We start from the raw sequence: 26,657 nt of genomic DNA, 5'->3' as shown, positions 1-26,657 counted from the left end.
AAACGGAAGGAGGCGGAGGTAGAAGGAAAAGTAAATAAAGTTCCATTTCTTCTAAACCCAAATCTCACTAACAAGGACACTTGATAGCAGGAATGTAACATTCCACCAGGAGACTCCCAATTGTCTTTATGTTAGTGCCTCATTAGAGGGAATGTGGCCTTGGCTTGATAGTAACCAGGCCTTCAATATCCTGATAGTATTCTTTGCCCCAATAACCCTTTGTCCTCACCTACCCAACTCCTGCGTATATAACCAACCACCCCTCACAACCCGGGGCAGCCTCATCTCCGCCTGCCCACGGGTCCTGTCCCCGTGCTTTAATAAACCACCATTTTGCACCAATGACGTCTTAAGAATTCTTTCTTTAGTCGTCGGCTCCGAACCTCCTCACCCCACCGAACCTGACTTAGGTTCTGGGACTTCATCATTTTTGGCGAGCCAGCCAGGAGATTTGTGAGTCTTTACATTTGGACTCTGAGCTTCGGTGCAAAATTGGTGAGTACTTTCTCTCCTTTTCCTGTACTCTCATTCCAGGGCTTTTTCAAGGAGTATGGTCTTATTGGAACACTTGCATGTCAATTGCTCAGGCTGTAATCCTCTAGCCCATGGCTACTCCACGGGGAGGAGAGCGTCTGCCTTTTGGCTGTAAGCTAGTACCCTGGCCGGAATGGCAATAAGACCCAGAAACTTGATGGCCTCACTCTATTCCTGTTCTTATAGAAAGTTGTCTCTCTTGGGCACGGGACAGCCAACTAAGTCACCAGGACGGCTGCCAATCTTAAGACTCCCGTGTGAGGTTTCCTCCTGATTGATCTAATGTGATCCCCTCCACATGCCCGGTCTAGCCACTTCTGGCCACGAGACCTCCACTGGGAGCCGGCCAAAACCAGTACCCGATTGAATTAAAACGCAACCGGGGACCGTTTCCTAGGGAAGTTGGCTGTAAGGACCACATGTGTTGGAATGTCGCTTAGACCATGATGGATTTCAGTCTTTACTGTTTCTCGTCAGTGTCTTCTGCAAACCGCCTAAAGCTATGAAATTGGGTAATTTCCCCTTGCCAAACTTTTCTAGTATTTCCATGGGTTAATATGACAAAACAGTATGCAGTCTTCAGGACATACGATAGCATGGCACAAGCATTTTAGTCCATTCACCAGGCACCCATCAGCAGCCTAGGATGCGATGGGGAAGTGGAGGGACGCCGGCACCCCTCCAGGGCCTTTTAAGACATGACGGTGATCAATAGCGATATCTTGAGGGACGCCTCTGGTCGCTTTTGACACACAGGAACCTCTGACATATCCTGCGTGGGACGCTACCCAGGAGTCAGGGGGGATTTGGTAATGGACCTTCATTACTTTTCTGGAAGCATGGCCTCAGTAGGCTTCTTCAGTTCCCAAGGACTCTACCTTGGGGTGCCTTTTAACCCACTGGAAATAATTTGGATTGCAAAACTTAGGAAAGGACTGAGCTCCTGTAACACTGCATGGCCTCAGTGGGATCTATCAGTTAGATCTCCTCTGCAGGAAGCAGGGCAAATGGACCTAGGGTGCCTGCATTGCTCATACCTAGGCCTTCATTGCTCTGCACCAGGACCCCAGACTAAGGGGCTTTTGCGGAATGTGTTTGCCCAAATGAGTCAGCTAGTAAACTTTCTCCTGACATATTGGATGGTAATTACGTAAATAAGCCTTCTTCTAGTAAATCCAGGTTGCTGGGCCATCCCTACCAAAGGGGACTCTGGCTTTATTTCTCTCTGTTTCTCCTAATAGATGTGGGGGCTTCTCCCTCACTCCCTTCCCGTGTTAATGGCTATAACTGGAGCCAACTGGGGTTAGTCTAACTCGAGACAGAGACTATAAGGAATATTCCCAAGCAGCTGCCGAAACTATCTTTGTTGCGGGGAAGTTTCCCTGTGTTCTCTGGCCTGACTTGGACTGCCTAACCCCTCCCCCCTGGCTGGTGGGAAAGCATGGCATCTGCTCCTCTGTTGGGGCTTATGAGCTCTGAAACCGGGAATCTTTTCTCTGCCTCCTGGCAGCACTTTGTTTCCTCTGTTTTCCCCTTCTGTTTCTGTACCAACGCGCGTGCAACCTGCATGACTAGCCTCTAGATCATGCACCACAGCTCCTTCTCTCTTCACTGTCAAGGAGCAAGAAGAGAACCCCCTGGACCTAACACCCACTCCAGATCTTCCCACACATGTCTCAGGTAAACATTCAAAGCGGAGTGGGCCCAGGTGGAACGTAAATCAGTGTTGGAACTAAGTTAAGTCTGTTGGTTTAATTAAGATAGATGCATCTTTGAAGTTAACAGCAGTAAATGTGAAGCTTTATTCTATCGAAGTTTACTAAAGGTCAAATAAGCTTGTGTTACTTGTTAAAATTTGTTAGCAAAGAAATGACTAAACTGATGGTTAATTGTCTGTCTCAAATTTCTAATGGGTAATTGCTGAAGTAGCTTTCAAAGTCTTTGGTAACCTGAAAGTTTTTTAAAGTTTTGCTTGGATGACAAATGGAATTAAATTGTGGACATCTAGGTCTTAACCAAACAGGATAAAATGCTAAGTTGTTAATTACTGAATGTAGGTTTGTGCTTTTGACTTCTTACTGCAAAGAAACTAAGAGCATTTAAATCTGCTGGTAGACTTGTTTGCCACTTAACTGATTCATAAATTTGCCACCTGAAGAATTCTGTTGTAGCAGTTCACAATTGGTTAATAACTAAAGGTGTTTCTAAGAATACAAAGTTCTGCTTAGTGTAACTAAGACTGATGGAAATAAAGGGAAACTGTATGTAGGAAAGTAGGAGACATGTAAGAAAGATTTAAGGAATGGGAATACATTTTGTTGAAGGTAAAGGAAGGTAATTTTGTCCTAAATGAGATGGTTGTTTAGAAGGAAATGGCTTGGGACAAACCTGAATGCCAAGGAAAGTTGTAGAAGGTTTGTGAAGGGAAATCTTCAGAAAATTTTAGCTATGGTCAAGAATGGATTAAGATTGAAATGAATGGGGACGCCTGGGTGGCTCAGTTGGTTGGGCGGCTGCCTTCGGCTCAGGTCGTGATCCCAGTGTCCTGGGATCGAGTCCCGCATCGGGCTCCTTGCTCGGCAGGGAGCCTGCTTCTCCCTCTGACTCTGCCTGCCACTCTGTCTGCCTGTGCTTGCTCTCCCTCTCTCTCTCTCGGACAAATAAATAAATAAAATCTTAAAAAAAAAAAAAAAAAAAAAAAAAAAAAAAGATTGAAATGAATGGGTTTTAAAGGTACATTGGTACAAGACTGGAATTCTCTGTTCAAAAGGACAATGTTTTCTTAGATCAATTGATCTGCTGTTAAGAAAATGTAAATGGTTTTCTCTTTGCCTGCCCAGAAAAACGAGTTTCTATGTTTTGTTTATCAGGTGTTTAACATCCCTAATTATATTTAGGCATGTGCTTTAAAACTTTCTAAAATTCTAGCAAATGTTGACAAGATTTAAATTGTAAATCTCTTTAACTCAGGCTTTTCCTTGGTATGTGAAGTTGCTCATGAAGTACTACTGAACCAATGATAAACCTTGGATTACATTTGGGAAAATGCTATAACTATTCCAGAGATTCTACACACTTCCTAAAGTTTTAACGTTTTGAGAGATCGCCGCTTGATACTGTAATTATGGAAATGTTATGTATCACAGAAATAACCTGATTTCCTTGCAGCTAAATTGTAAACTCCCGTGTCTCTTTAGCTCTAACCATATCCATTCTGAGTTTTTGTCATTTATAATTGTTTTAATTCTCTGGTAAAATGAGTTTTATCTTCAAGGATATTCCTATAAAGGACTTTCAGGACAAATACAGATATTTGATATGCTTGAAAATCCCAAAACTGAAATGGGTAAGAATTTCCAGAACTGACTAAAGCCGCATTCACCAGAATTAGCAACATGGGACTAAATGAACTAAAAGATTATAGTGTTGTGTCTCTTAATGTTTTGTCTTACTTTAAACATTGCTGGTTCTCTTTAATGTTTGCTCTTCCAGACTAGGGATACTCCCTCCTAGTTATCTGTAACTTACAGAGATGTAAAAGTATTGATTTGTAAACAAATCAAAGCATTCAACTTTTCTCTCTATCTGAACCCTCTGAAACCAAAAGGTCTCAGTAAGTATTCTTTCTTCCATGGCAATCAGTCATTTGCATAAGTCCAATAAGAATCTGTTCTCCTTATAACAGGAAAGAATTGGAAACACGGGTTATTTTACCAAGGCTTTGACTGGGATGTCATATTTGAAAAGACTCAGATATGACCAGACAGCTTAAAGGAACTAAGGTTGACTTTATGAAACCTGGAGCCATAAAGCCCCTTGGGACTGTTGGCCTGATACCTTGCTTACAGAGTTCCCAGCAGCCTCACCAGGTGAGTAAAGAATGTCACTCCTTGGTAGGTGCAGTCTCGGGAAGAGGAATTCACCCAAAGGTATTGCAGGCATGCCTCATGGCAAGTACAGGGCTTGGCTTCTGGCCCAGAGAGGCTACTAAAAGTTCAACCTAGAGATTCCTTATACAAAGTTCCAGCAAAGCAGATTCTAAAAGATCTATTGATCACACTCACTGTTCTTGCTGAGCTTATGTAAATAATAGGCCAAGTTTGTTAAAACTGGACTTGTTTCACAAGTGAATTAGTCCTGATTTGGCTATCTCTGTAAATGAGGGTTATTTTAGAGAGAAAAATTATGTTTTAATAACACACCTTTATGGGTGTTGAATTCTAGATTTGATTGTCTTTAAATGTTTGTTTACCTAAGCTAAACAATTTGAGGTAAACTTCAGAGAAGTTGCACAATAGCTTCTTTAGTCGATCTTACTGTTTTGTGGGGATATTAGCAGACCCCACGGCACATGATTAAACAACTGGAATAATGAAATTGCCTAAAAGCCAACCTATTGCACTCCATAGGATTAACTATGGACTTGTGGAAACAATGGATGACCCCACTTTCTTTATGAGTGGATTGAATGATCCATGGGGGACTCCCCTTATCTCTTGACAAGTTTTCTCTCACTTGCCAATGATCCTCTGTAATCAGGATATTGTTAAGGCTGGACCACTCAAAGGTCTTCTTATTGGTTTCATCCCTTAGTTATATTTATCCTAGAGGCCACCTCTGTTGAGGTGCAATTGCAAACAGATGCTTTAGCTAAGCATGGAACAGCCCTCCTATAAAAGAGCCTCAAAGCTCACTATGGGACAGTCCTTGACTGTAATGATGTCACATCAGGTCCAGATTTGTCTTAGAAGGCAAAGGCCACCAATGGATGATGGAGGCCAACTTATTAAATACTGGGCTACATTAACAGATATGCCAGAAATAAAACTTGTCAACCTGTATGCCTGAACCTGACCACTGTACTTCTTTCTCTATAGAGCAAAAAGGTTATTGATCTTGCTTACTCTATTTGGCCAGATTTAAGATGCCCCTGTTAAAAATATGAATGACAGTTGGTTTTCTGATGACAGTAGTTTTCATAGAAAAAAATAAGAAAAGCTAGGTGTGCCATAGTGCTCACTAGCACTTTGCAATTGCCAAAGTCTAAGAATTAACATTTATACTGACTCCAAATATGCTTTCCTGGTACTACATGCCCATGGAGCTATTTGGAAGGAAAGGGGATTGCTATCAAGCCATTACTTCAAATATGGGCCTAAGTTACAAAACCCTCCTTATCGCTATACTGAAGATGGCATATATCAGATCCGGGATACATATTTGTGGTTCACACCCACGATTGGACAGCTCAGTTAAAAGGCAGTTTTATGCTGGGAACAAAAGAATCATACGAGTGGTACTTGGGCAAATAACGCACGATATCTGGGATGGCTATCACTAGAAATGTGTTCCCAGATAATAGTACTCCAGGCTACTGACTGGTTTGCTACTGGCTGGGCAAGGCAACCTGGCATCAGATGGCCAGCTCCAAACGGAATCCACTGGATACGTGGAACCAACCTGTGGCCCTGTCTTCCTCCAGGGTAGATAGGTCGCTGTACTTTAGGATTTGCCTGGATTCATGGGCGCATTACTAAAACCATTACAACTCCAGCTAATCTCCCCAACTTAAAACAAAGATGGACACGATCTGTTTTTAAATGGTATGATCACTTAGCATCCATTTTTGTTCCGTCTGCGGGACTAGAGGATGTCATGTGGCATGTAGAAGCCCTTAATAAATATACTACAAAGGCACTCAATGACTCACTGAACAGCATCTCCCTACTTAATACCGAAGTGTCACAAATACGCAAGGCAGTCCTACAGAATAGGATGGCCTTAGATGTCCTGACAGCAGCCCAGGGTGGCACATGTGCAATTATCAAGACAGAATGTTGTGTGTACATTCCAGACTATCACAAAAATGTCACAGGACTAATAAAAGATATGAATACCCAGATTAAGGCCCTACAAGATCCTTCTCTCTCTCTCAGTGAATGGTTAAGTTCCTGGTTTGAAGGAGGGCTATGGCCGAATCTCCTTTTCGGGCTTCTTATTCTTATCGCCTTATTAACCTTAATATGTTGCTTTGTTCCATGTTTCTCTACTTGGTGCCGAGACTCCATTGCTACAATGACTACACCACGGCAGACGATCCTTGTCGCACGCGAGGACGCCTCCTCACTGTCAGCGCTGGATTCAGCTGCCTCCACCTTTCGTAACTCTCTTATACGTTCCTACCCTGACAAATATTGACCCGAGCAGGTAGGGACAGCTCTACGCCCCTATTCAGCACGAAGAAGTTACAGAAGATGAGACCTTCCACCTTCAACCACCTTAAAGATTTAAGGGTCAAAATTGTTCAGGGGGGAATGATGAGGGAACAGGAGGCTGGCTGAGGACAAAGCAAAAGCTGGCGCCTTGCACCCCCCCCCTTCATCCGCTCCCCTCCATAGGTGTAGCATTCCTTAGGCACCCCTGACTGCCATAAAATGATAAATAGTTAACTTGCTAAGATCACAATCCTACAAGACAGGAGTCTCCCCTGGTTTGCAAATATCCTTGAGATTTACAAACAAAGAAGTTACCTTATCAATAGCCCAAATTCCAAAGACACAGAACTCAGTTTCTCAAGCCTAATGTCATCCTCCCCTCCATAAAAACGGAAGGAGGCGGAGGTAGAAGGAAAAGTAAATAAAGTTCCATTTCTTCTAAACCCAAATCTCACTAACAAGGACACTTGATAGCAGGAATGTAACATTCCACCAGGAGACTCCCAATTGTCTTTATGTTAGTGCCTCATTAGAGGGAATGTGGCCTTGGCTTGATAGTAACCAGGCCTTCAATATCCTGATAGTATTCTTTGCCCCAATAACCCTTTGTCCTCACCTACCCAACTCCTGCGTATATAACCAACCACCCCTCACAACCCGGGGCAGCCTCATCTCCGCCTGCCCACGGGTCCTGTCCCCGTGCTTTAATAAACCACCATTTTGCACCAATGACGCCTTAAGAATTCTTTCTTTAGTCGTCGGCTCCGAACCTCCTCACCCCACCGAACCTGACTTAGGTTCTGGGACTTCATCATCACTGCAAAGCTGTGCAGGGACATGGGGGACCGCCCCGCCATCATGAACATCCAGGAACCAAACGGAGGCTGGCCACGGTGGTCAACAACAACGCCTCCAGGCAGAGAGGGAACACTCTAACCCGCCCCAGCCATGCCGTCCCTCGGGTTTGTGACCTCATGTCACCTCATGACTGACCTTGATGAAGTCAACCTTCTCCTCATGGCACATCTCCTCAATGGTTTCCATGAGCTCCTTACAGGTGTCGAGGTTTTCCCCACAGCTGACCAGCTGTCCATACAAGGCTTCCAACTTGGCTTTCTTTTTCTCCCCTAGAGCTTGTATTTTTTCTTCATATTTTTGAGCGAGTGTTTCCAAGATCTCATTGTAATGTGACTCAAAGTTTTGTTCTTGTCTCCCGAAGTTCTCCTACAAGACAGGTAGACGTCAGCCATCATCTCAGTGGACGTGCCGCGTCTGCTACAGAGCCACTGGGGCATGGAAACGTACCCACCCGGAGCTGTTGCAGTCGCCTCCCCCTGTCTGGTCATCTCTGGCTGGGGTGCTGGGCAGGGGGCGCCGTGGGGGCTAGGGCCAGGAATCGGCGGCTAGAGCCCCGCGGCGTTCTCTCCTGGAAGCGTCTCGCACCCCTCCCGCTGCGCCCTTACCCCAAGCTGCCCCCCTCCACTGTGGCCACTGCGACCTCGGAAGGTGGTCACTGAGGTGTCAGCCTGCTGCTGCATCCTTGGACCTTAACACGGAGATGTTCGCCCTGGGATATGCCACCCAGCTTTCCCTCCTGAGCCCTCAGCGTCTCACGACAGTCACCTCCTTTCCCTGACGCTCACATTGCACAAATGCCAGGATCCCACGGACCCTCACATCAACTAAGAGCCAGCTGATGGGGAAGGGGAGGAAGGGCTGCGGCCGGACAGCGCTGTCAGGTAGGCGGGGGAGCACAGGAGGGCAGTGCTGAGTCTGGGGGCACAGCAGAGGAGTCACGTTCACACACGCCTGTCAACCCCTGGCCCTCCGGCTCGGGCTGGAAGGCCAAGAGAGCTCTGGCTTCTGACGGACGCTGGCCTCAGCAGACAACAGAGACATTTCCCAAGAAAAGGCTCTCAGGACCGGCTCGGGGAGCACCTGCCAAGCGTCTTCCAGGAGCACAGCACTTGCTTGCGATGGCCCCAGTGCTGGTGTGAGAAACTGGGTAAAACTCAGAGCCCTCGCTGCGGGGGACCAGCTTTGGTCTGAGGGCGAGCTGCCCATGCGAGTGTAAGGAGTCCGTCTAGGGGGTCACACAGGTCTCCCTCCCACCGCGACCTTATGCTCGAGCCTTGCCTGTGCCCTGCGTGGGGGAGGAGTGCAATAGTCCTCTGCCTGATCACGAGCGGGGGGATGATGTTCCAGCTTCATGGGAGAGGGGCCTGGGGCTTGGCTAATCCACCCGAGGCGCTCTGTGGCTACAGCCCGAGGCTGTGTTGTGAACAGAAGCAGAGCAGGGCAGGAAAGGGGGTGTGGAGAGTCTCCTCTCAGTCCTGGCGCCCCTTCCCTGGCTGGTGAGTCTGGTGCTGGCAACCCCGTGGTGTGGTAGACACCTAAAGGGCTCACGCAGGCGACTGTGACATGTTTGGTGGCAGGCACGGATGTGTATTCATCTTACGAGACACAGATAAGAGTCGGGCGCACGAACAAGGAGGGATGGGTGTCTTGCTACACCCGGTCAAGGAAGGGCCATGGAAGAGCCCAACCGCTGAGCACGGCTGAGGCCAGATAGAGGGGAGTGCGGGGTTCAGGAGGGAAGGCGGGCAGGTAAGGGGCTCCATGAGGTACATCCCCAACGTGCCCTGGAAAGACAGGGCGGGAAGTCGGCGCAGATCCCGGGACTCGCAGGGTCACAGCCGCTGACCCGGCCGCCTGCGGCACGTGTGCGCCGGAGACCGCTTCTACACCCGCTCGTACCTGCACCGTGATGAAAACCTCCTCCAAGTGATTCGCAAAATTCTCCATCTCGAGAATCTGCTTTTCCAGTTTGAACATGTTTTTGTGGACTTCATCCTGGCGAACAGAGGTCGGCAAGGAGCCCTTAGTGCTCTCCTCCCTCCCGGGCAGGCCTTTCCCCTTCCGCCCCTGCCTGCCCGCCGGGGTGCGCAGGCCCGAGCCACAGAGCCACGGAGGCCAGCTGCTCACCTTGGCGCTCTCCAGGGCCTTGTCGAGGGCCGTCACCTCGTGCTCCCTGTGCTCGTCCGAAACCTCCAGCGCCCTTACTGGAGCCTTGCAGGTGACGCAGAAGACCAGGGCGGCTTCGTCCCCGTCCTCCTCCTCGGGGATGACGTAGCACTCGTACTCCTGGCTGGCCCGGCCGTGCGCGTACCTGCAGGCCTCTCGCAGGCCCGGGCCGGTGGCGCCCCAGCCCACGCAGCCGCGCTCCCCGGCCTCGGGCCGCCTTTGCCAGTCCCTCTGCGCCCCAAGCGGCAGATGCTCTGGAACCTCCGTGCAGGGAGCGCTCCCGTCCGCCAGCTCGGAGCCCCACTCGCCCGCACCCCCGAGGGCGTACAGATGCACCAGCTCGTCCACCTCCTCCTCCAGGGCTCTCGGGGCCTTTCCCAGGGCCACGCTCCCGGGGTCGCTGGCCTCCTCAGCCATCTCAGCGTAGACTTCGCTTCCTGTCCGCGTGGCCCCTTCTGGGAAGGGGTGCAGCCGGTCCTCGGGGTCATACAGATCCAAGGGGTAGAAGTGGAAGTCCGGGGGAGCCCCCGCAGCCTTCCCATCCATGGCGCTTCTGCACCTGTGGGCTCCTCCCGCACGGCTCCTAGGACACAGGGAGAGGGAGGGACCCCGCTTACCAGAAAGCCATCCCAGTGAACGGCCGCTGGATTGGCTCCACTCACTCACAATGTTTAAAACATCGCCCGAGCAGCTCAGCTGCAGTTTTACTTTGAATCATCCAGGAAGAGTGGTTGACCTTCTCCAGGAAGGAGGGGCTTTCTAAGCTTAAACGGGGCCAGAAATTACCAGAGAAAGGTCAATAGGTCCCTCTTGACTCAAACAGAGGCCAAATAATGGGAAGTGTCTCTGCAAGAATGACTAAACATACAGTATAAATTGGTGGAAAAAAAATTAAGATTGTAATAAATTAGTGTGCAAGGACCATCCATGAAGTAATCACTTGGGCAAAACCATTGGGAAATGGTCCACCCTTATAAGTGACAGATAACAAATAAGTAAGATGCCATTTTCGCCTTCTTAGTAAGCAAATATTTTAAAATACACGATTCCCCAAGGCTGGGTAGGGCCCAGAGACAGGAGGGCTCTGGGGACCTGTGGGTGGAGTGCACACGAGCCCCCCCTTTCCAGAGGACAAACTGGGTAGCATGGACCAGGAGCCTTAACAATGTCCCCAATCTTTGAGCTAGTAATTCTCATCAGGATCCCGAAGGGAAATATCCAATACAGGGGGAAAATGTTTTTATAAAATATACCCACCGCAAATATTTTTGGAGGGAGGGGCAGAGGGAGAGGCCGAGAAAGAATCTGGAGCAGGCTCCACACCCAGCGCTGAGCCCAACACGGGGCTCAATCTCCCAACCCCGAGATCATGACCTGAGCCAAAATCAACAGTTGGACACTCACCCCACCGAGCCACCCAGTGTCCATAAAAATTTTTATGACAGGAAAACAAAAAGTAAAACCCTAGTGATTAGGAGAACGGTTAACTGAGCTAGGATACACCTACTCTATAGAACACAACGCAGACTTTAAAACACTAGGGAGAGCAGATGATAACTTGCGAAAGACTTACGGTGTGACATTAAGTAAAATAAACAGAACACTTACTCTACAGAGACTGCGATGTTTACCCTTTAATGGCGGTTCGTAAAATCTAGAAAGAAATAATAAATGGTAGAAGTAGTAAATACAACATAGGGAGTGGCTCCTACTTATTGAGCACTTACTGCATGCTTTCTCCAGGCTCAGCAGGTTTTAGGCATACCCCCCGTGTGGTAGGCACTGCAATTGCCCTCATTTTACAGATGACAAAACTGTGGCTCAGACAGGCTATCTGGAGCAACGTCCTGTGCTGAGGAAGTTGTTAGGCTGGGATTTGAACCTTAGTCTGTGTGGCGGCCCTGAGACTGTGCCTGATGGATGTCCGGGTACAGGGAGCTGAGGTGACTGGGTGTCCAGCTGCGCTCTGAAAATGTCATCTCACCGCACGGAGGACACACTTCACACGGGCATCTCCATCCAGCGACAGAGTGCAGCAGGGACACTAAGGCAGAGCAGTTTGACACGAAACTCCTCTGAGGGCAGATGTTGGCCGGAGGGCTCCTTGACGGCCTTGCTAAGGCTTTTTTAGGGTGTGTGGCAGGCTGGGGGGACTGCTCCAAACCAACCTCCCTCCCTCCCTCGGGGCTGGGCTGCGTCACCGGCTGACGGCTCTCTCAGCCTCTCCCATCTCCCCCCCATTTCATCCCGGACACGGGCTTGCCCTACTAAAATCCTGGTGTATCCAGTCCCACTTGGTGCCTGCCTCCTGGAGGATGTGGCCTACTCAGTCTGCTGGACTCCACAGTCCCTCCTTTCTTCTGGGCACACAACTGCCGTTATGCCAGACTGTTCTTTATGATAGTTTTACGGACACAGGAGTCACACACCATACAATGCTCCTGTCAGAAGTGCATACTTCAAGAGCTTTTGGTGTATTCATGAAAACGAGCACCCATGGCCACAGTCCATTTTAGGCCATTTTCATCCACTCACAAAGAAACACTGTACTCTTCAGCTCTCACCACCCACAACCCCTCACTTCCACCAGCCCTAAGCAACCGCTAATCTACTTTGTCTCTATTGACTTATAAATGGAATCATATATTGGAATCACATCAGTGGGATCATATGATATACTGTCCTTTGTGACTGGCTCCGTTCATAACAATGTTTTCAAGACTCACCCGTGTTAGAGCATGTGTCAGTACTCACTGCTTTTTAGAGCTAGATAATGTTCTATTGTGTGGGCACATTGTGTTTTATTAACCCTCATCAGCTTATTTGCACATTTCCCTGTTTTTAAAGATTTATTTATTTAAGAGAGAGAGAGAGAGAAGGGAAGGAGCACACAAGTGAGGGGAAGGGCAGAGGGAGAGAATCTTCAAGGAAACTCCCCACTGATCATGGCACCCAATGTGGGGCTCGATCTCACGACCCTGAGATCATGACCTGAGCCAAAAGCAAGAGAGAGAGTGTGTGGCAGGAAGGGGCAGAGGGAGAGAGAAACTTAAGCAGACTCCCCACTGAGTGTGGAGCCCAATGCGGTTGATCTCATGACCCTGAGATCACCATCTGAGCCAAAACCAAGAGTTGGATACTCAACCCACAGCACTGCCCAGGCCCCCCTGCATGTTTCCCTTTTCATTTGGGTTGTTTTCACCCTTTGACTATCACAAGTAATACTGCTAAAATGTTTGTGTACAGGTTTTCGTGTGGCTATATGTTTTCATCTCTCTTGGATAAATACCTAGAAGTGGGGTTGCTGGATCATAGGGTAACCCTACGTCTAACTGTCTGAGGAACTATCTGATTGTTTTCCAAAGTGGCCGGGCCATTTTACATTCCTATGAGCAGTGTACAAAGGCTCAGATTCTACCACAGCCCTGTTAAAACTTGCTATTATCTGACTTTTTGATTACAGCCATCCCAGAGGGTGTGAAATAGTATGTCATTGTGGTTTTGATTTGCATCTCCCTGATGAAGACTGATAACAGGTATTTTTTCATGCGTTTACTGGCCATTTGTATGTCTTCTTTGGAGAACTGTCTATTGAAATAGTCTGCCCATTTTTAACTGGGTTATTTGTAAAATTTCTTTATGTATTCTCGAGATAGTCCATTATTAGAACATAATTTGCAAATATTTTCTCCCATCTTGTAGGTTGTCTTTCTACTTTATTATTATTATTATTTTTAAAAGGTTTTATTTATTTGGGGCACCTGGGTGGTTCAGTTGTTAAGTGTCTGCCTTCAGATCAAGTCATATCCCAGGGTCCTAGGATCCAGCCCTGCACTGGGATCCCTGCTCAGCGGGAAGCCTGCTTCTCCTGTTCCCACTCCCCTTCTTGCCTTCCCTCTCTCACTGTGTCTCTGTCAACTAAATAAAGAAAATCTTAAAAAAAAAAAAAAAAAAGATTTTATTTATTTGACACAGAGAAAGAGAGAGCATAAGCAGGTGGGACAGCAGGCTGAGGGAAAGGGAGAAGCTGATGCCCCACTGAACAGGGAGCCTGATGCGGGGCTCAATCCCAGGACCCCCGGATCATGACCCAAGCTGAAGGCAAATGCTTAACCAACTCAGTGACCCACATGCCCCCATTTAAAAATTTTTTTAAAAAAATACTTAGGCTCCACACTCAATCTGGGGCTCAAACTCATGATCCCAAGATCAAGAATCACACACACTACCAAATGAGCCAGCCAGGCACTTCCCTCTTTATAGATGGTGTCCTCTGAAGCACCAAAGTTTTAAAATTTGATGAGGTCTAATTAATTTTTTTCTTTTGTTACTTGTGCTTTTGGTGTCATATCTAAGAACTTGCTGAAAACTCTGAGGTTAAGCCAACCTTGCATTCCTGGGATAAATCCCACTTGGTCATGATGTTTTGGATATATATATGATATATATCATATATATATATATATATATCCATATATATATATCCATATATATATATATAGATAGATATATATCCCTATATATATATATCTATATATATATATATGATATATATATGATATATATTGGGATATATATCCCTATATATCCCAATATATATCATATATATATATGTTTACTAGATTCAGTTTGCCAGTATTTTTTGAGGAATTCTGCATTCATATTCCTAAGAAATATTAGCCTGTAGTTTTCTCTTTTTGTAATGTCTTTGTTTGGCTTTGATGTAAGGGAGATAATGGCCTTGCAGAGTAAGTTGGGAAATATTCCTTCTCTTCTACTTTTTTTGGAAGAACTTGTGAAGACTTGGCATTAATTTTTCTTTAAATGTTTCGTAACTCACTAGTGAAGCTATCTGGGTTTTTCTTTGTGATTTTTTCCCCTTATTATTAATTCAGCCTATTTTACATAGGCCAATAGTTGTCAATTTCTTCTTGAGTCTTTTGGTAGTTTGTGTCTTTCCAAGAATTTGTTCATTTCATTTATTTAATTTACTGGAATACAACTGTTCATGGTCTTCTTTTTAACTACTTTATTTCTGGTAGTTTGGTAATAATGTCCCCTCTTTCATTTCTGATTCTAGTGATGTGAGTCTTCTCTTTTTTTCTCTTGATCAGCCTAAGTAAAAGTTTGTCAGCTTTGCTGATGTCTTTAAAGAAGTAGCTTTTGGTTTTCTTGGATTTTTCTCATTTGTTTTTCTATTCCCCTCTTCATAAATTTTCACTATAATATTTAATACTTCCTTCTTTCTACTTGCTTTGTTCTGTTTGCTGTTCTTTTCTCAGTGTTTTAAAGTGGCAAGTTAGGTTGTTGATTTAAGATCTTCTTTTTAAATACAGGTATTTATAACTATAAATTTCCCTCTAAGCACCACTTTTGCCACATCCCAATAATGTGGCAAAACTTTTGGTATGTTTTATTTTTACTTTTATTCACCTTGAATTATCTTCTGATTTCCCTTTTGCTTTCTTCTTTGATATGTTGATTATTTAGGAGTATATTTTTAATTTCCACATATTTGTGACATCCCAAATTTCTCTGTTATTGACTTCTAATAGTATCTCATTGTGGTCAGATTACATATTTTTTCATTATTTCTATCCTGTTAAATTTATGGATGCTTATTTTAGCATTTGGTTTATCCTGGAGGATGTTCGATATGCCTAGAGAAGCATGTGTATTCCAGTTGTTGGGGGGAGTGTTTTCTAGACGTTTGTGTTGTCCAGCTGGTTTATAGTGTTATTTGAGTCCCTATTTCCTTATTTATTTTCTTCTTAGTCATCCTGTTATCAAAAGTGGAGTACTGAGGTCTCCAACTGATATTGCTGAGTTGTCTCTTTCTCCATTTATGTCACTTTTTGCTTCATGTATTTTGGTGCCCTGTTGTTAGGTACATATACATTTATTTTCTATTTTTTTTTAAAGATTTTTATTTATTTATTTGACACACAGAGATCACAAGTAGGCACAAAGACAGGCAGAGAGAGAAGGAAGCAGGCTCCCTGCTGAGCAGAGAGCCCAATGCGGGGCTCAATCCCAGGACCCTGGGATCTTGACCCAAGCCAAAGGCAGAGGCTTTAACCCACTGAGCCACCCAGGCACCCCACATATACATTTATTTTTAAGACTCGTTTATTTATTTTAGAGTGAGAGAGAGAGAGAGGTGGGGGAGAGGAGCAGACTCTGTGCTAAGCATGAAGCCTGACAAGGGGCTTGATCTCACGACCCTAAGATCATGACCTGAGCTGAAACCAAGAGTCAGATGCTCAACCACCAGTGGCACCCAGGCTCCCTGCATGTACATTTATAATTGCCATGTATTCTTGATGGACTGACCCCTTTTATTATAAAATGCTCCTCTTTATCTCTAGTAACACTGATATCAATACTTCAAATTGTCCTTCCACTCAGCCTGGAGGTTATTACTTATTTTATGTTTTTAAAGATTTATCTATTTGGGGCACCTGGGTGGCTCAGTGGGTTAAAGCCTCTGCCTTCGGCCCGGGTCATGATCTCAGGGTCCTGGGATTGAGCCCCGCATCGGGCTCTCTGCTCAGCAGGGAGCCTGCTTCCCCCGCTCTCTCTGTCTGCCTCTGCCTACTTGTCATCTCTGTCAAACAAATAAAGCATTTTTTAAAAAATAAAGATTTATCTATTTATGAGAGAGAGAGAGAGAAAACCCATGAGTTGGGGGAGGGGCAGAGGGAGAGAGAGAATCCAAGCAGGATCATGGGGGCTCGACCCCAGGACCCTGAGATCAGGACCTAAGCCAAAAGCAAATGTTGAACACTAGCCCAACTGAGTCACCCAGATGCCCCCCACTAGAGGTTTTTAAATTCCAAGGCCATGAAATCTTACAGGGCAAAGTAATATTCAAAAGCGAGAGGGTGCAGTTTTACTTTTGTAACAAAGAGAGGAAGGGATATTGTGAACACAGAACCTGCATGAAGCCTCAACAGCTGGCTTATTTCAGGAGAGAGCAGCTCTGGGGAAGATTAAGTATTATGTTAAGCATCTGGAATCTAATACTCTTAAAATTATCCCCATCCACATATCCCTTAGAAAGTCTATGTACAGATGTTGTAGTCTTCAGATCGATGGTATAAATGCTACCCCTTGTAGGAACTGGAATGAGACAAAAGGAGTGGGAGGGGACGGCCAGGTGGAGAGAAGGAACAGTGTATTACTCGCTCCACAACAAATAATAACCACTTATCATCCCGCACAGTTTGCGTGGGTCAGGAGAGCAGCCAGGGAAGGAAAAGAAACATTCTTTTGTAAGCTAAGGGGTTTCCAATTCTTTGCTTTCAACAAAACTGAAGGAGGAACTAATCAAGTGTCAGCTGACCTATGACTAAAAATGATTTTTCACAATAGACGACTATGTAATTTTTGGCATACATTTCGGAAAGAGTTCAAAGAGTTGAATGATAGTGCTATAATAATATAATTTGTAATTGCATGTAATAATTCATACATGAAAATGTGAATTAACTTGTAAAAAAAAGAAAAGCCCTACCCAGCTCACCAAGAGATGCATTTCCATTTCACATTTGTTTTGTTTAGCATTTGTCAAAATTAGTAATGTATGTTGTTTTGCTCATATGTGCCTACAAATTGTTTTGATAAATTAATCCAGAAGAAAAAAGAGGTTACCATTTAGAGCCTTATGGTTCCAGGAAAATAAAAAAATTTAAATCCCATGCATGTATTTTTTTTTTGTAGAGAAGTCTCATAGATGATCAATAAGACTTTCTAAATATAGAAAAACAATACATTAGGACAAAACTCTAAAACTTCTCTTCTGAAAAGTTAAATGTAAACACAAGCTCAAGAAGAAAAAAAGAACAAGGTAAAATTTCTAATGTTATAAAAGGTTTTTTTTTTAAAGATTTATTTATTTGTTTATTTGAAAGATAGAGAGAGAAAGAGAGAATGAGAGAGCACACAAGTAGGCAGAACAGCAGGCAGAGGGAGAGGGAGAAGCAGGCTTTCTGCTAAGCAGGGAGCCCAACGCAGGGCTTGATCTCAGGACCCTGGGATCATGACCTGAGCTGAAGGCAGACGCTTAACTGATTGAGCCACCCAGGCACCCCTAAAAGAGTTGTTTGTTTGTTTTTTAAAGATTTATTTATTTATTTGAGAGAGAGAGAGAGTAGTATGAGTGGGAGGGGAAGAGAGAGAGGGAAAGAGAATCCTAAGCAGACTCGATGCTGAGCCTAGAGCCCGACATGAGACTCAACCTCACGACCCTGAGATCACGACCTGAGCTGAATCAAGAGTTGGATTCTCAACCAATGGAGCCACCCAGGTGCTCCATAAGAGCTTTTGTTGCATTTTTTAGCACACTTGATGAAGGGCAGCAAACTACAGTAGTATTTAAGAGTCCATTAAATAAATTTAAGAGTTATAAAATAGTTTTATTCGGAAATGTAAAGATTTATAGCATGTCAGAAAGTGCATCTTTTAAAACTACTAGTACTTTTTAAACTAATGGTTTAAGATATAATTTACACACCATAAGGTTCCACTTTTAAAGTGTACAATTTAGAGATGCCTGGATGGCTCAGTTGGTTAAGTCAGACTCTTGGTTTTGGCTCAGGTTATGATCTCAGGGTCATGAGATTGAGCCCCCGCATTGGGCTCCATGCTCAGTAGGGAATCTGCTTGAAGATTCTCTCCCTCTGCCCCTCCCCCAACGTGCGTGCTCCCTCCCCCAAATAAATAAATCTTTTTTTAAAAAAGTGTACAAGTTAATATTTTAATAAATGTAGAGTTATGGGCTCATCACTGATATCCAATTCCAGAACACTCATCACCTCTCAAAACTACATACTCATTGGCAGTTACTCCCCCGGCCCCTGATAATGACCATCTACTTTTTGTCTCTAGTTGCTCATGAGATTGACTTTTAAGTTGGTGGACTTGGGGTAGATCGGATTGTCCTCCGTAACATCACTGGGTCCTTCTAATCAGTCGTAGAGCTGAACAGAACAAAGATGGCTCTGCCTTAAGCAAGAAGGAATTCTACCAGCATGTGGCCTTCAGACTTGAACTGCAGTGTTGGCTCTCGCCTAGGTCTCCATAAGGCGGGCCCACCCTGCAGGTTTTGCACTTGCCAGCATCCGTAACTGCATGAGCTCATTCCTTAAGATACATGTCTCTCTCATATTCTTTATACACATACATGTACCTCTCTCCCCCGTATTGGATTCAGTTTCTCTGGAGAACTTTAATACATCCATTTGCAAATTGGGTTATCTATCCACTTATTGTTGAAGTTTTTTAGTTTGTTTGTTTGTTTATTTTTAATTTACTTGAGAGAGAGCACAAGCACATGCAGGGGAATGGCCAGATACAGAGGGAGAAGCAGGTCTCGATCAGGTCTCGATCTCAGGACCCTAAATCAAGATCTCAGTGGCAGGCAGATGTTTAACTGACTGAGCCACCCAGGCACCCCTATTTATTGTTGAATTGTCAGAGTTCTTTATAAATTCTGGATATAAGTCCTTTACCAGATGTTTGATTTGCAAATATTTTCTCTCACTCTGTAAATTATCTTTTCACTTTCTTGAAGGTGTCCTTTAGAAGCACAGAAGTTTTTAATTTGGATGTAGTCCAATTTTCTATTTTTTTTCTTTTAGCTTGTATTTCTGGTATCATATATGAGAAACTATCACTTAATACAAGGTTATTTAAACTTGATAAAAATTTTTAGATAATATAAAGGTTCTAAGGGAGGTCATGAGCCAAAAAAAATTGAAGACCACTAATCCATACACAAAAAAGGATGACCTTTTGTTTTAAAGATTTATTTATTAGAGAGAGAGAGAGCATGCACAAGCAGGGGGAGGGGCAGAGGAAGAGAATCTCAAGCAGACTCCCCACTGCGTGCAGAGCCCAACACAGGGTTTGATTCCAGAACCCCGAGATCATGACCTAAGCTGAGATCAAGAATCAGTCATTCAATTGACTGATCCACCCAGGCGCCCCTTAGAACGACCTTTTTGGTTTAGAGAACCAGTTGTTATTATTATTTTATTTCATTTAACTGTACAAGTCACAACAGGGGCAGTTGATGTCCAAATACTGACTGAAATTTCTACCCACTGAACTGTTCTACCATTCTAATTAGCCTGCACAAGTCTTTATCAAAAACGCATTCCTACATAAAACCAGGAATTCTGTGACCTGCTTAACTTACTCACTAATTATCTTGAAAATAACTTTATTGAATTATAATTTATATACCATAAAATTCACCTGTTTTAGGTGCATGATTCAACAGTGTTTAGTAAATTTCTCAAGTTGTGTAAGCAACCCCACAATCCAGTTCCTAATGCCCCCTTTAACAATGAATCGTGGTAAACCTAATGCTTTTTTAAAAAACCACCATTACTGGGGCACCTGGGAAGCTTAGTTAGTGAAAGCAACTGCCTTCAGTTCAGGTCATGATCCTGGGGTCCTGGGATGGAGCCCCGCATCATCAGCCTCCCTGCTCAGTGGGGGGTCTGCTTGTCCTTCTCCTTCTGCCTTTCCCCCACCTGTACTCTTGCGCGCGCTCAAATAAATAAATAAAATCTTTAAAAAGGTAAAAATTGAAAACTACCATTACTAAACCGTTCCAACATGGTACATATGCAGTACATTTTGGAGGAAAATAACAACATTTTAAAAAATGGGAAGACCGAGTTTAGCACTCCCCCACCCCCACCATAACCATCAGGATGAGTCAAACAGGCCCCCGCCTTAGTTTCCACTGTGGGATCAGAGCCAGCAGACAGCTGTCTGTCTAACCCCTTGGAGTCAGGGGCAGCGCCTCCCTGACCCACAGTGCTGGTCCTTCTGCAGTGAGGGACTCCTCGCTGTTGATAGACTATCCTTTCAATACCTACCCCAAAGCTATGTAAAAAATGCCATTCAGGTTGCTTTCCATTTTCTCTGGTTTTGATTGCCTTTTAAAAAATACAGCGTTTTCTGCTGCCCTAATTGTGAGATCCACAGACACTGGCCCATGTTCTGCCGGCTGTTCTGTGACTTTCGACCCTGCTGACCCGGCTCAGCCTGCCGTCTGCTCTCGGGACGGTCCCCCACTGGGCTGCTCCCCACACGGGCCTTTCCCAGGCTTCCATTCCTGCCCCCCTCCTCCCACTCACTTGCGCCAGGTGATTCTGTCCACTCTTGTGGCTCCACGGCCCCCTCTCTGCCAGTGGCCCAAATCCTTGTCTCTAGCCCCGACCTCTGCTCCAAGCACAGGCAGAAGTTTAGAGAAGCCGCAGCCTTCCTGAACATTCTCATTCTCCCACATGTGACACGGCTGGGTGGAGCTCATTGCCTCTCACTTTCTCCACTCTGGTGGGACATGACAACACACATGCTATCTCCCGAGCCACGAGCCTGTGATCACCCCCACAGGCCACGCCAGCAGATGCCTGAAGTCCCAGGGAGCTGACTCCCTCTTGGAGAATCCACTTTCTCTGTGCTCTGCCTTTAACGCCACTGACTGGGTCCTGAGCCCCTCCCTGCACATTCCTCTACGGGCCTTCGGTTTCGGTTTCGTATCTTTTCGTCTGCTCTGTCTGCAGAGACCAAGGATCACTCAGCTGTCCCACCTACGCTGTCAGGGAAAAGAACTTGACCCAGAGAGGGCCCTTTGCCCTCGGGGCCCAGCCCTCCCTTCTCACTCTTGGAGCTCGGAGCTCGGAGCTCGGAGCTCGCTGCCAGCTCCTCTTGCTGCCTGAGCCCCGCCCCCCAGGTCTGTCCTATGAGCACAGGGAAAGGCTAGGGGGGGCAGTTAGGAGCACAGAGGACTGACCCCCGTCCCCCATCTGGCCTTACTTCGGGAAGAGTCAGAGTAGATTCTGGATGCCAGGGAGGGAGACCCGCTCTACCCTTAACCTGGGGACGTCCCCAGCCACCTCTCTTCATCTGGGCTCTGTCCCAAATGTCACTCTTCCAACTTAATCAGGGCAATAACCCTCCTTGGAGGTCTCTCACACCCTCGCCATGGGCTCACCTCAGCTCATGCTGACGGCAAGACAAAACACAGCCGCTGACTGGCCTTCTCTGCGCGTGGGGGGACAGTGGGAATGGACGACTCAGGCTCTGCCCTGGGGAGTCCCTGGGACTCTTGCCTCTTGCCTGCCCCGCTCTGAAGTCCGCACAGGATGCTCTTGTTTCACTTCCCCCGGCAGCACCAGCCAGAGCAGCGGACTCCCAGCAGCCAGGAGCGACAGAGACAACGAACACCCCCTCGCTGCATACCAGGCATACAACTGGCTTCTGGGGTCTGGATCCATAAGGAAACTTTACTCCCCTGACTCCGAGACAGTGCACATCACATCAGGGTTCAGGAACACTTCGGTCCCATTCTTGAAGGCTCTGAAACTCTTTACACAGACAACAGTGGCAAGAATCAGTAATGTGCGGCGAGGCTGAGTACCATGGCTATGACCACGCAGGACTGAGGCCCGAGGTACTAGCTCCACTGTGTCCTGGTCCACCAGCAGGTCCACGGGGACCTGGTCTACGCCTGGGCTGGAGGAGGCGATGAATAACGATTGTTCCCAGAGTCAGCATCACAAAGCAAGCAGCTTTGGGGTCTCCCTAGCACCTGCGATTTATGAAGATCGCAGAGCCTGGATGTTCTTTGGGGTTACTTGTAAGAGCCCTGCCCACCGTTAGACTCTGGCTGGGGCAGTCCTGGCACCTCGTCACAACGTAGCTTGTTTTAGGGATGGGGAAGCATAGCTTCAGGTGAAGTAGGACCCAGCTCCCTACGATGGGTCTGCATCCCAGCAAAACCAGCATTGAGATGGACCAAGAAACCTTCCCTCTACAGCCCCACATATGTACCAGACCCAAAGGATTGCAAGACACTCCTGAGTACACGTGCAACAGCCCCACCTCAGCTCGCATCTCTCTTCCATGGTTCCTGAGGCCAAAGGGGCCACCCAGCTGGGGAAACGCCACTTTGCCTTCTCCCCTGCCCTAATCCAGCCTGTGACCCCCACATCTCTTACTGGTCAACAACACAGTCCAAGCCTTCCGTCCTAAGGGGCTCTGAGCCTTTGCTCTCCTGCAAGTGTGGCCACCTAGCTAATCAGAATGACCCCGTTGTGGGAAAGGACATAGTGCTGGGAAAACTGGGTAATCACATGCAAAAAAATAAAACCAGGCCCCTATTTTATACCACTTCCCCCAATTAACTCCAGATGTAGATTAAAGGCTTAAATGTAAGATATGAAACCATAAAACTCCTAGAAGAAAACAAGGGAAAAAGGTCCTCGACATCGGTCTTGGCAACAACACTCTGGATGTGACCCCAAAAATACAAGCCATAAGAGCAAAAATAAACACGTGGGAGACCATCGAACTAAAAATAACTCCACTGCAAAAGAAACAAACAAATGGAAAGGCAACTAGGAGAAAATTTTGCAAACTATTTACACGATAGTTGATATCCAAAATATGTAAGGAATTTGTACAACTCAATAGCAAAAAAACCCCAATAATCTGATTAAAAATGGACAGAGGACATAACCAAACACTTTTCTGACATCCATATGGCCAACAGACACATGAAAAGGCACTCAACATCACTCATTGTCAGGGAAATGCAAGTGAAAACCACAGTGAGGGGATGGCTGGGTCACTCAGTCAGTTAAGCATTCGACTCTTTTTTAAATTTTTATTTATTTATTTATTTTTAAAATTTTTTTTTAGAAGATTTTATTTAGTTATTTGACAGAGAGAAATCACAAGTAGACAGAGAGGCAGGCAGAGAGAGAGAGGGAAGCAGGCTCCCTGCTGAGCAGAGAGCCCGATGCGGGGCTCGATCCCAGGACCCTGAGATCATGACCTGAGGCAAAGGCAGCGGCTTAACCCACTGAGCCACCCAGGTGCCCAGCATTCAACTCTTGATCTCAGCTCAGGTTTGTTTCTTTTTTTAAATTTGACAGACAGAGATCATAAGTAGGCAGAGAGGCAGGCAGAGAGAGAGAGGGGGAAGCAGGCTCCCTGCCAAGCAGAGAGCCTGATGCGGGGCTTGATCCCAGGACCCTGGGATCATGACCTGAGTGGAAGGCACAGGCTTTAACCCACTGAGCCACCCAGGCGCCCCTCAGCTCAGGTTTTGATCTCAGGGTTGTGAGTTCAAGTCCCATATTGGGCTCCATGCTGGGCATGGAGCTTACCTAAAAACAAACAAAAAGCAAAACAAAACAAAACCCCTCAAAACCCACAATGACATAGCACCTCCCACCTGTTAGAATGGCAGTCCTGGGGGCGCCTGTGTGGCTCAGTGGGTTAAAGTCTCTGCCTTCAGCTCAGATCATGATCTCAGGGTCCTGGGATCGAGTCCCGCATCGGGCTCTCTGCTCAGCAGGGAGCCTGCTTCCCCCTCTCTCTCTGCCTGCCTCTCTGCCTACTTGTGATCTCCGTCTGTCAAATAAATAAATAAAATCTTAAAAAAAAAAAAAAAAAAGAATGTCAGCCCGGAAGACAAGCGATAACAAGTGTTGGTGAGGATGTGGGAAAAGGGAACTCTTGTACACTGTTGGAAATGTAAACTGGCACAGCTGTTATGGAAAATAGTATGGAAATTCTTCAAAAAATTAAGAACAGAACTACCATATGTATGAGCGAAATGTAATCAGGATCTCAAAGGGAGATCTTTACTCCTGTGGTCATTGGAGCGTTCCTCACAGCCGCCAGGACAGAAACAACTGAAGTGTCCATCAACAAATGGATGATAAAGAAGGAAAACCACGGAATATTACTTAGCCGTAAGAAAGAAGGAAGTCCTGGGGCGCTGGGTGGCTCAGTTGGTTAGGTGACTGCCTTTGGCTCAGGTCATGATCCTGGAGTCCCAGGATGGAGACCCGCATCGGGCTCCCCGCTCAGCGAGGAGTCTGCTTCTCCCTCTGATATCCCACTTCTCATGCTCCCGCTCTGTCATTCTCTCTCCCTCAATAAAGAAATAAAATCTTTAGGGAAAAAAAAAAAAGAAAGAAAGGAGGAGGGAAGTCCTGCCGTTTCCAACCACCTGGTGGACTTGGAGGGCGTTACGCTAAGTGAGAGGAGCCAGCAGAGAAGGACCGAGGCTGTATGGTCTCCCTCACGGACGTGGAACCCGAGCAAGCTGAGCTCACGGGAACAGAGGCTGGAACGGTGGCTGAGCGGCTGGCGAGGGGGAGACATGGGGCAATGCTGGTCGAGGGGTACAGACCCACAGTGACAAGATGAGTAAGTGGTCAGCGCGGCGACGGTGGTGAACGAGGCCGCACTGTACACTCAGTGTTCCCACCGCAGGCCATAAAAGGTAATGATGTGACGTGAGGGACCCTACGGTGAACGACCTTGCCGGGGTCACCGTCTCACGGTATGGCCGTGTGTCACACCATCCCAGGGTAACCCTTACACCCGCCCCGTGTCGGATGTCAAGTGTGTCTCAGCAAAGCGGTGGAAACATGGGGAACGTCTGTTGCTGCTGCAGGACACCGAGGTCTGGGGGGGTCTGACCCGCAGCCTCACTATCACAGACTCGGAACCAGGGAAGGCCCAGCCCAGCTCCCAGCAGGGGAAGTGCTTGAAGGCGGGGACGGCTTTGCAGGCACAAAGAAGAGCCTGGCTTCTGGGGTCAGTGACAGTCTCATTACATGACCTTAACCACTATATGACCTTGACCACCTGCCTCAGTGGCCCCGAGCCAGCTTCTTCATCTGAAAGTGAAGAGGACTTGTTACGAGGATTAAATAAACTAATACAGCCCCAGCGCTCGAGGCCACACCTGACTGACACCTTGCAGGCAGAGATTTCTTAAAACCATCTTATTTCTACCATCTGCTGGCCACAGGCCCTGCATTCTGAGGGCTCCATGACTGGCAAGTCTCCATCAACTCCCGTGGACAGTGGGCACCCCTTCTGCCCTAGTGCCACCCCCCCCAAACACCGTCACCTTCTCCAGCGGACACCACTGTTCTTTCTGACGGAGCTCAGGGCTCTGTCCCACGCCAAGTCTCGCCTGAGGTCTTGGCCGGGGCTGCTCTTGCTGCTGAGAGCCGCCCACCCTCCCCCACCTCGCCGCCCCTCCATCACGGCCGACGCCTGTCACATCCTCAAGAGGGCCACCGCGTTCCTAACATCCACTGACACATAGCACAACACCCCCTCCCGTCGGCACCCAAACCAGAGCCGGGAGCTCATCCTTGCCGTCACCCATGTGACTGATGCCCGATTAGTGCTGATTCCGGGTCTGTCAACTCGATCTCCAGATAACCCCCCCCACACACCACCTTCACCGCTGAGGCCACTGCCCTCTGGATGAGAAAGCTCTGTTTGCCTTTGGTTTCAGCTACTTCTTAGTGCTGTAGCCTTGGGAAAAACCACCTCTCTGGGCCTTGCTTTCATGAGCCCACGTAATGGGCTTTTTGCTTGTTCCTGCCTCATGAAGTTAGCATTTAGATGAAATAGCACGATGTATGTGAATTCTTTTGGGTGCAATAGAACATTGTGTAAAATGCTTAGCACAGCACGTGGCTCAACGTGAGTCCTCAGGCCGTGTCCGGTGCTGTCATGAGTGTGGGGGTGGCTGCTAGAGTCACTGCCCGGACCTCAACTTCTCCCTCTGGGGCACTCATGAAGGGTGAGGACCAGGGTCAGAACGTGAAGACTCACAGTGGCCCTCGCAAGGAGGAGCCACCCGTGGCTGCTATGGGGTCATTGTCTCCCCGGAAAACAACTGAAGTCGGGAGGAGGCACCAGGACAGAAGAGCCTCACATCCAGGCCCAGACGTCGGCTGGGAGGTCACCGGTTCTCATAGCAAGAGCTTCCGGGGGCCCCCGGGCAGAGGTGTGGAACTCTAGGGACGGAGGGGCCCTCGGACA

At 46.8% G+C, this 26,657-nt stretch overlaps 1 protein-coding gene across 3 annotated transcripts in view; it reads right to left on the bottom strand.

Moving 5' to 3' along the window:
- The window catches only part of FSD2 (fibronectin type III and SPRY domain containing 2), a 54,223-nt gene that overhangs the window by 20,852 nt on the left and 6,714 nt on the right, over positions 1-26,657 (bottom strand). For all 3 annotated transcript variants that reach the window (XM_059179890.1, XM_059179889.1, XM_059179891.1), the window contains exons 4-7: positions 11,382-11,427; positions 9,735-10,356; positions 9,507-9,602; positions 7,743-7,973 (exon numbers count right to left, since the gene is read on the bottom strand). In XM_059179890.1, coding sequence (XP_059035873.1) covers positions 7,743-7,973; positions 9,507-9,602; positions 9,735-10,319 — 912 coding nt within the window. In that variant the 5' untranslated portion in view covers positions 10,320-10,356; positions 11,382-11,427. The remainder of the gene's footprint in view (positions 1-7,742; positions 7,974-9,506; positions 9,603-9,734; positions 10,357-11,381; positions 11,428-26,657) is intronic.

The sequence above is a fragment of the Mustela lutreola genome, chromosome 7, assembly GCF_030435805.1.
Source record: "Mustela lutreola isolate mMusLut2 chromosome 7, mMusLut2.pri, whole genome shotgun sequence".
NCBI classification, from domain to species: domain Eukaryota; kingdom Metazoa; phylum Chordata; class Mammalia; order Carnivora; family Mustelidae; genus Mustela; species Mustela lutreola.
This window is presented reverse-complemented; position numbering and strand designations above follow the sequence as displayed.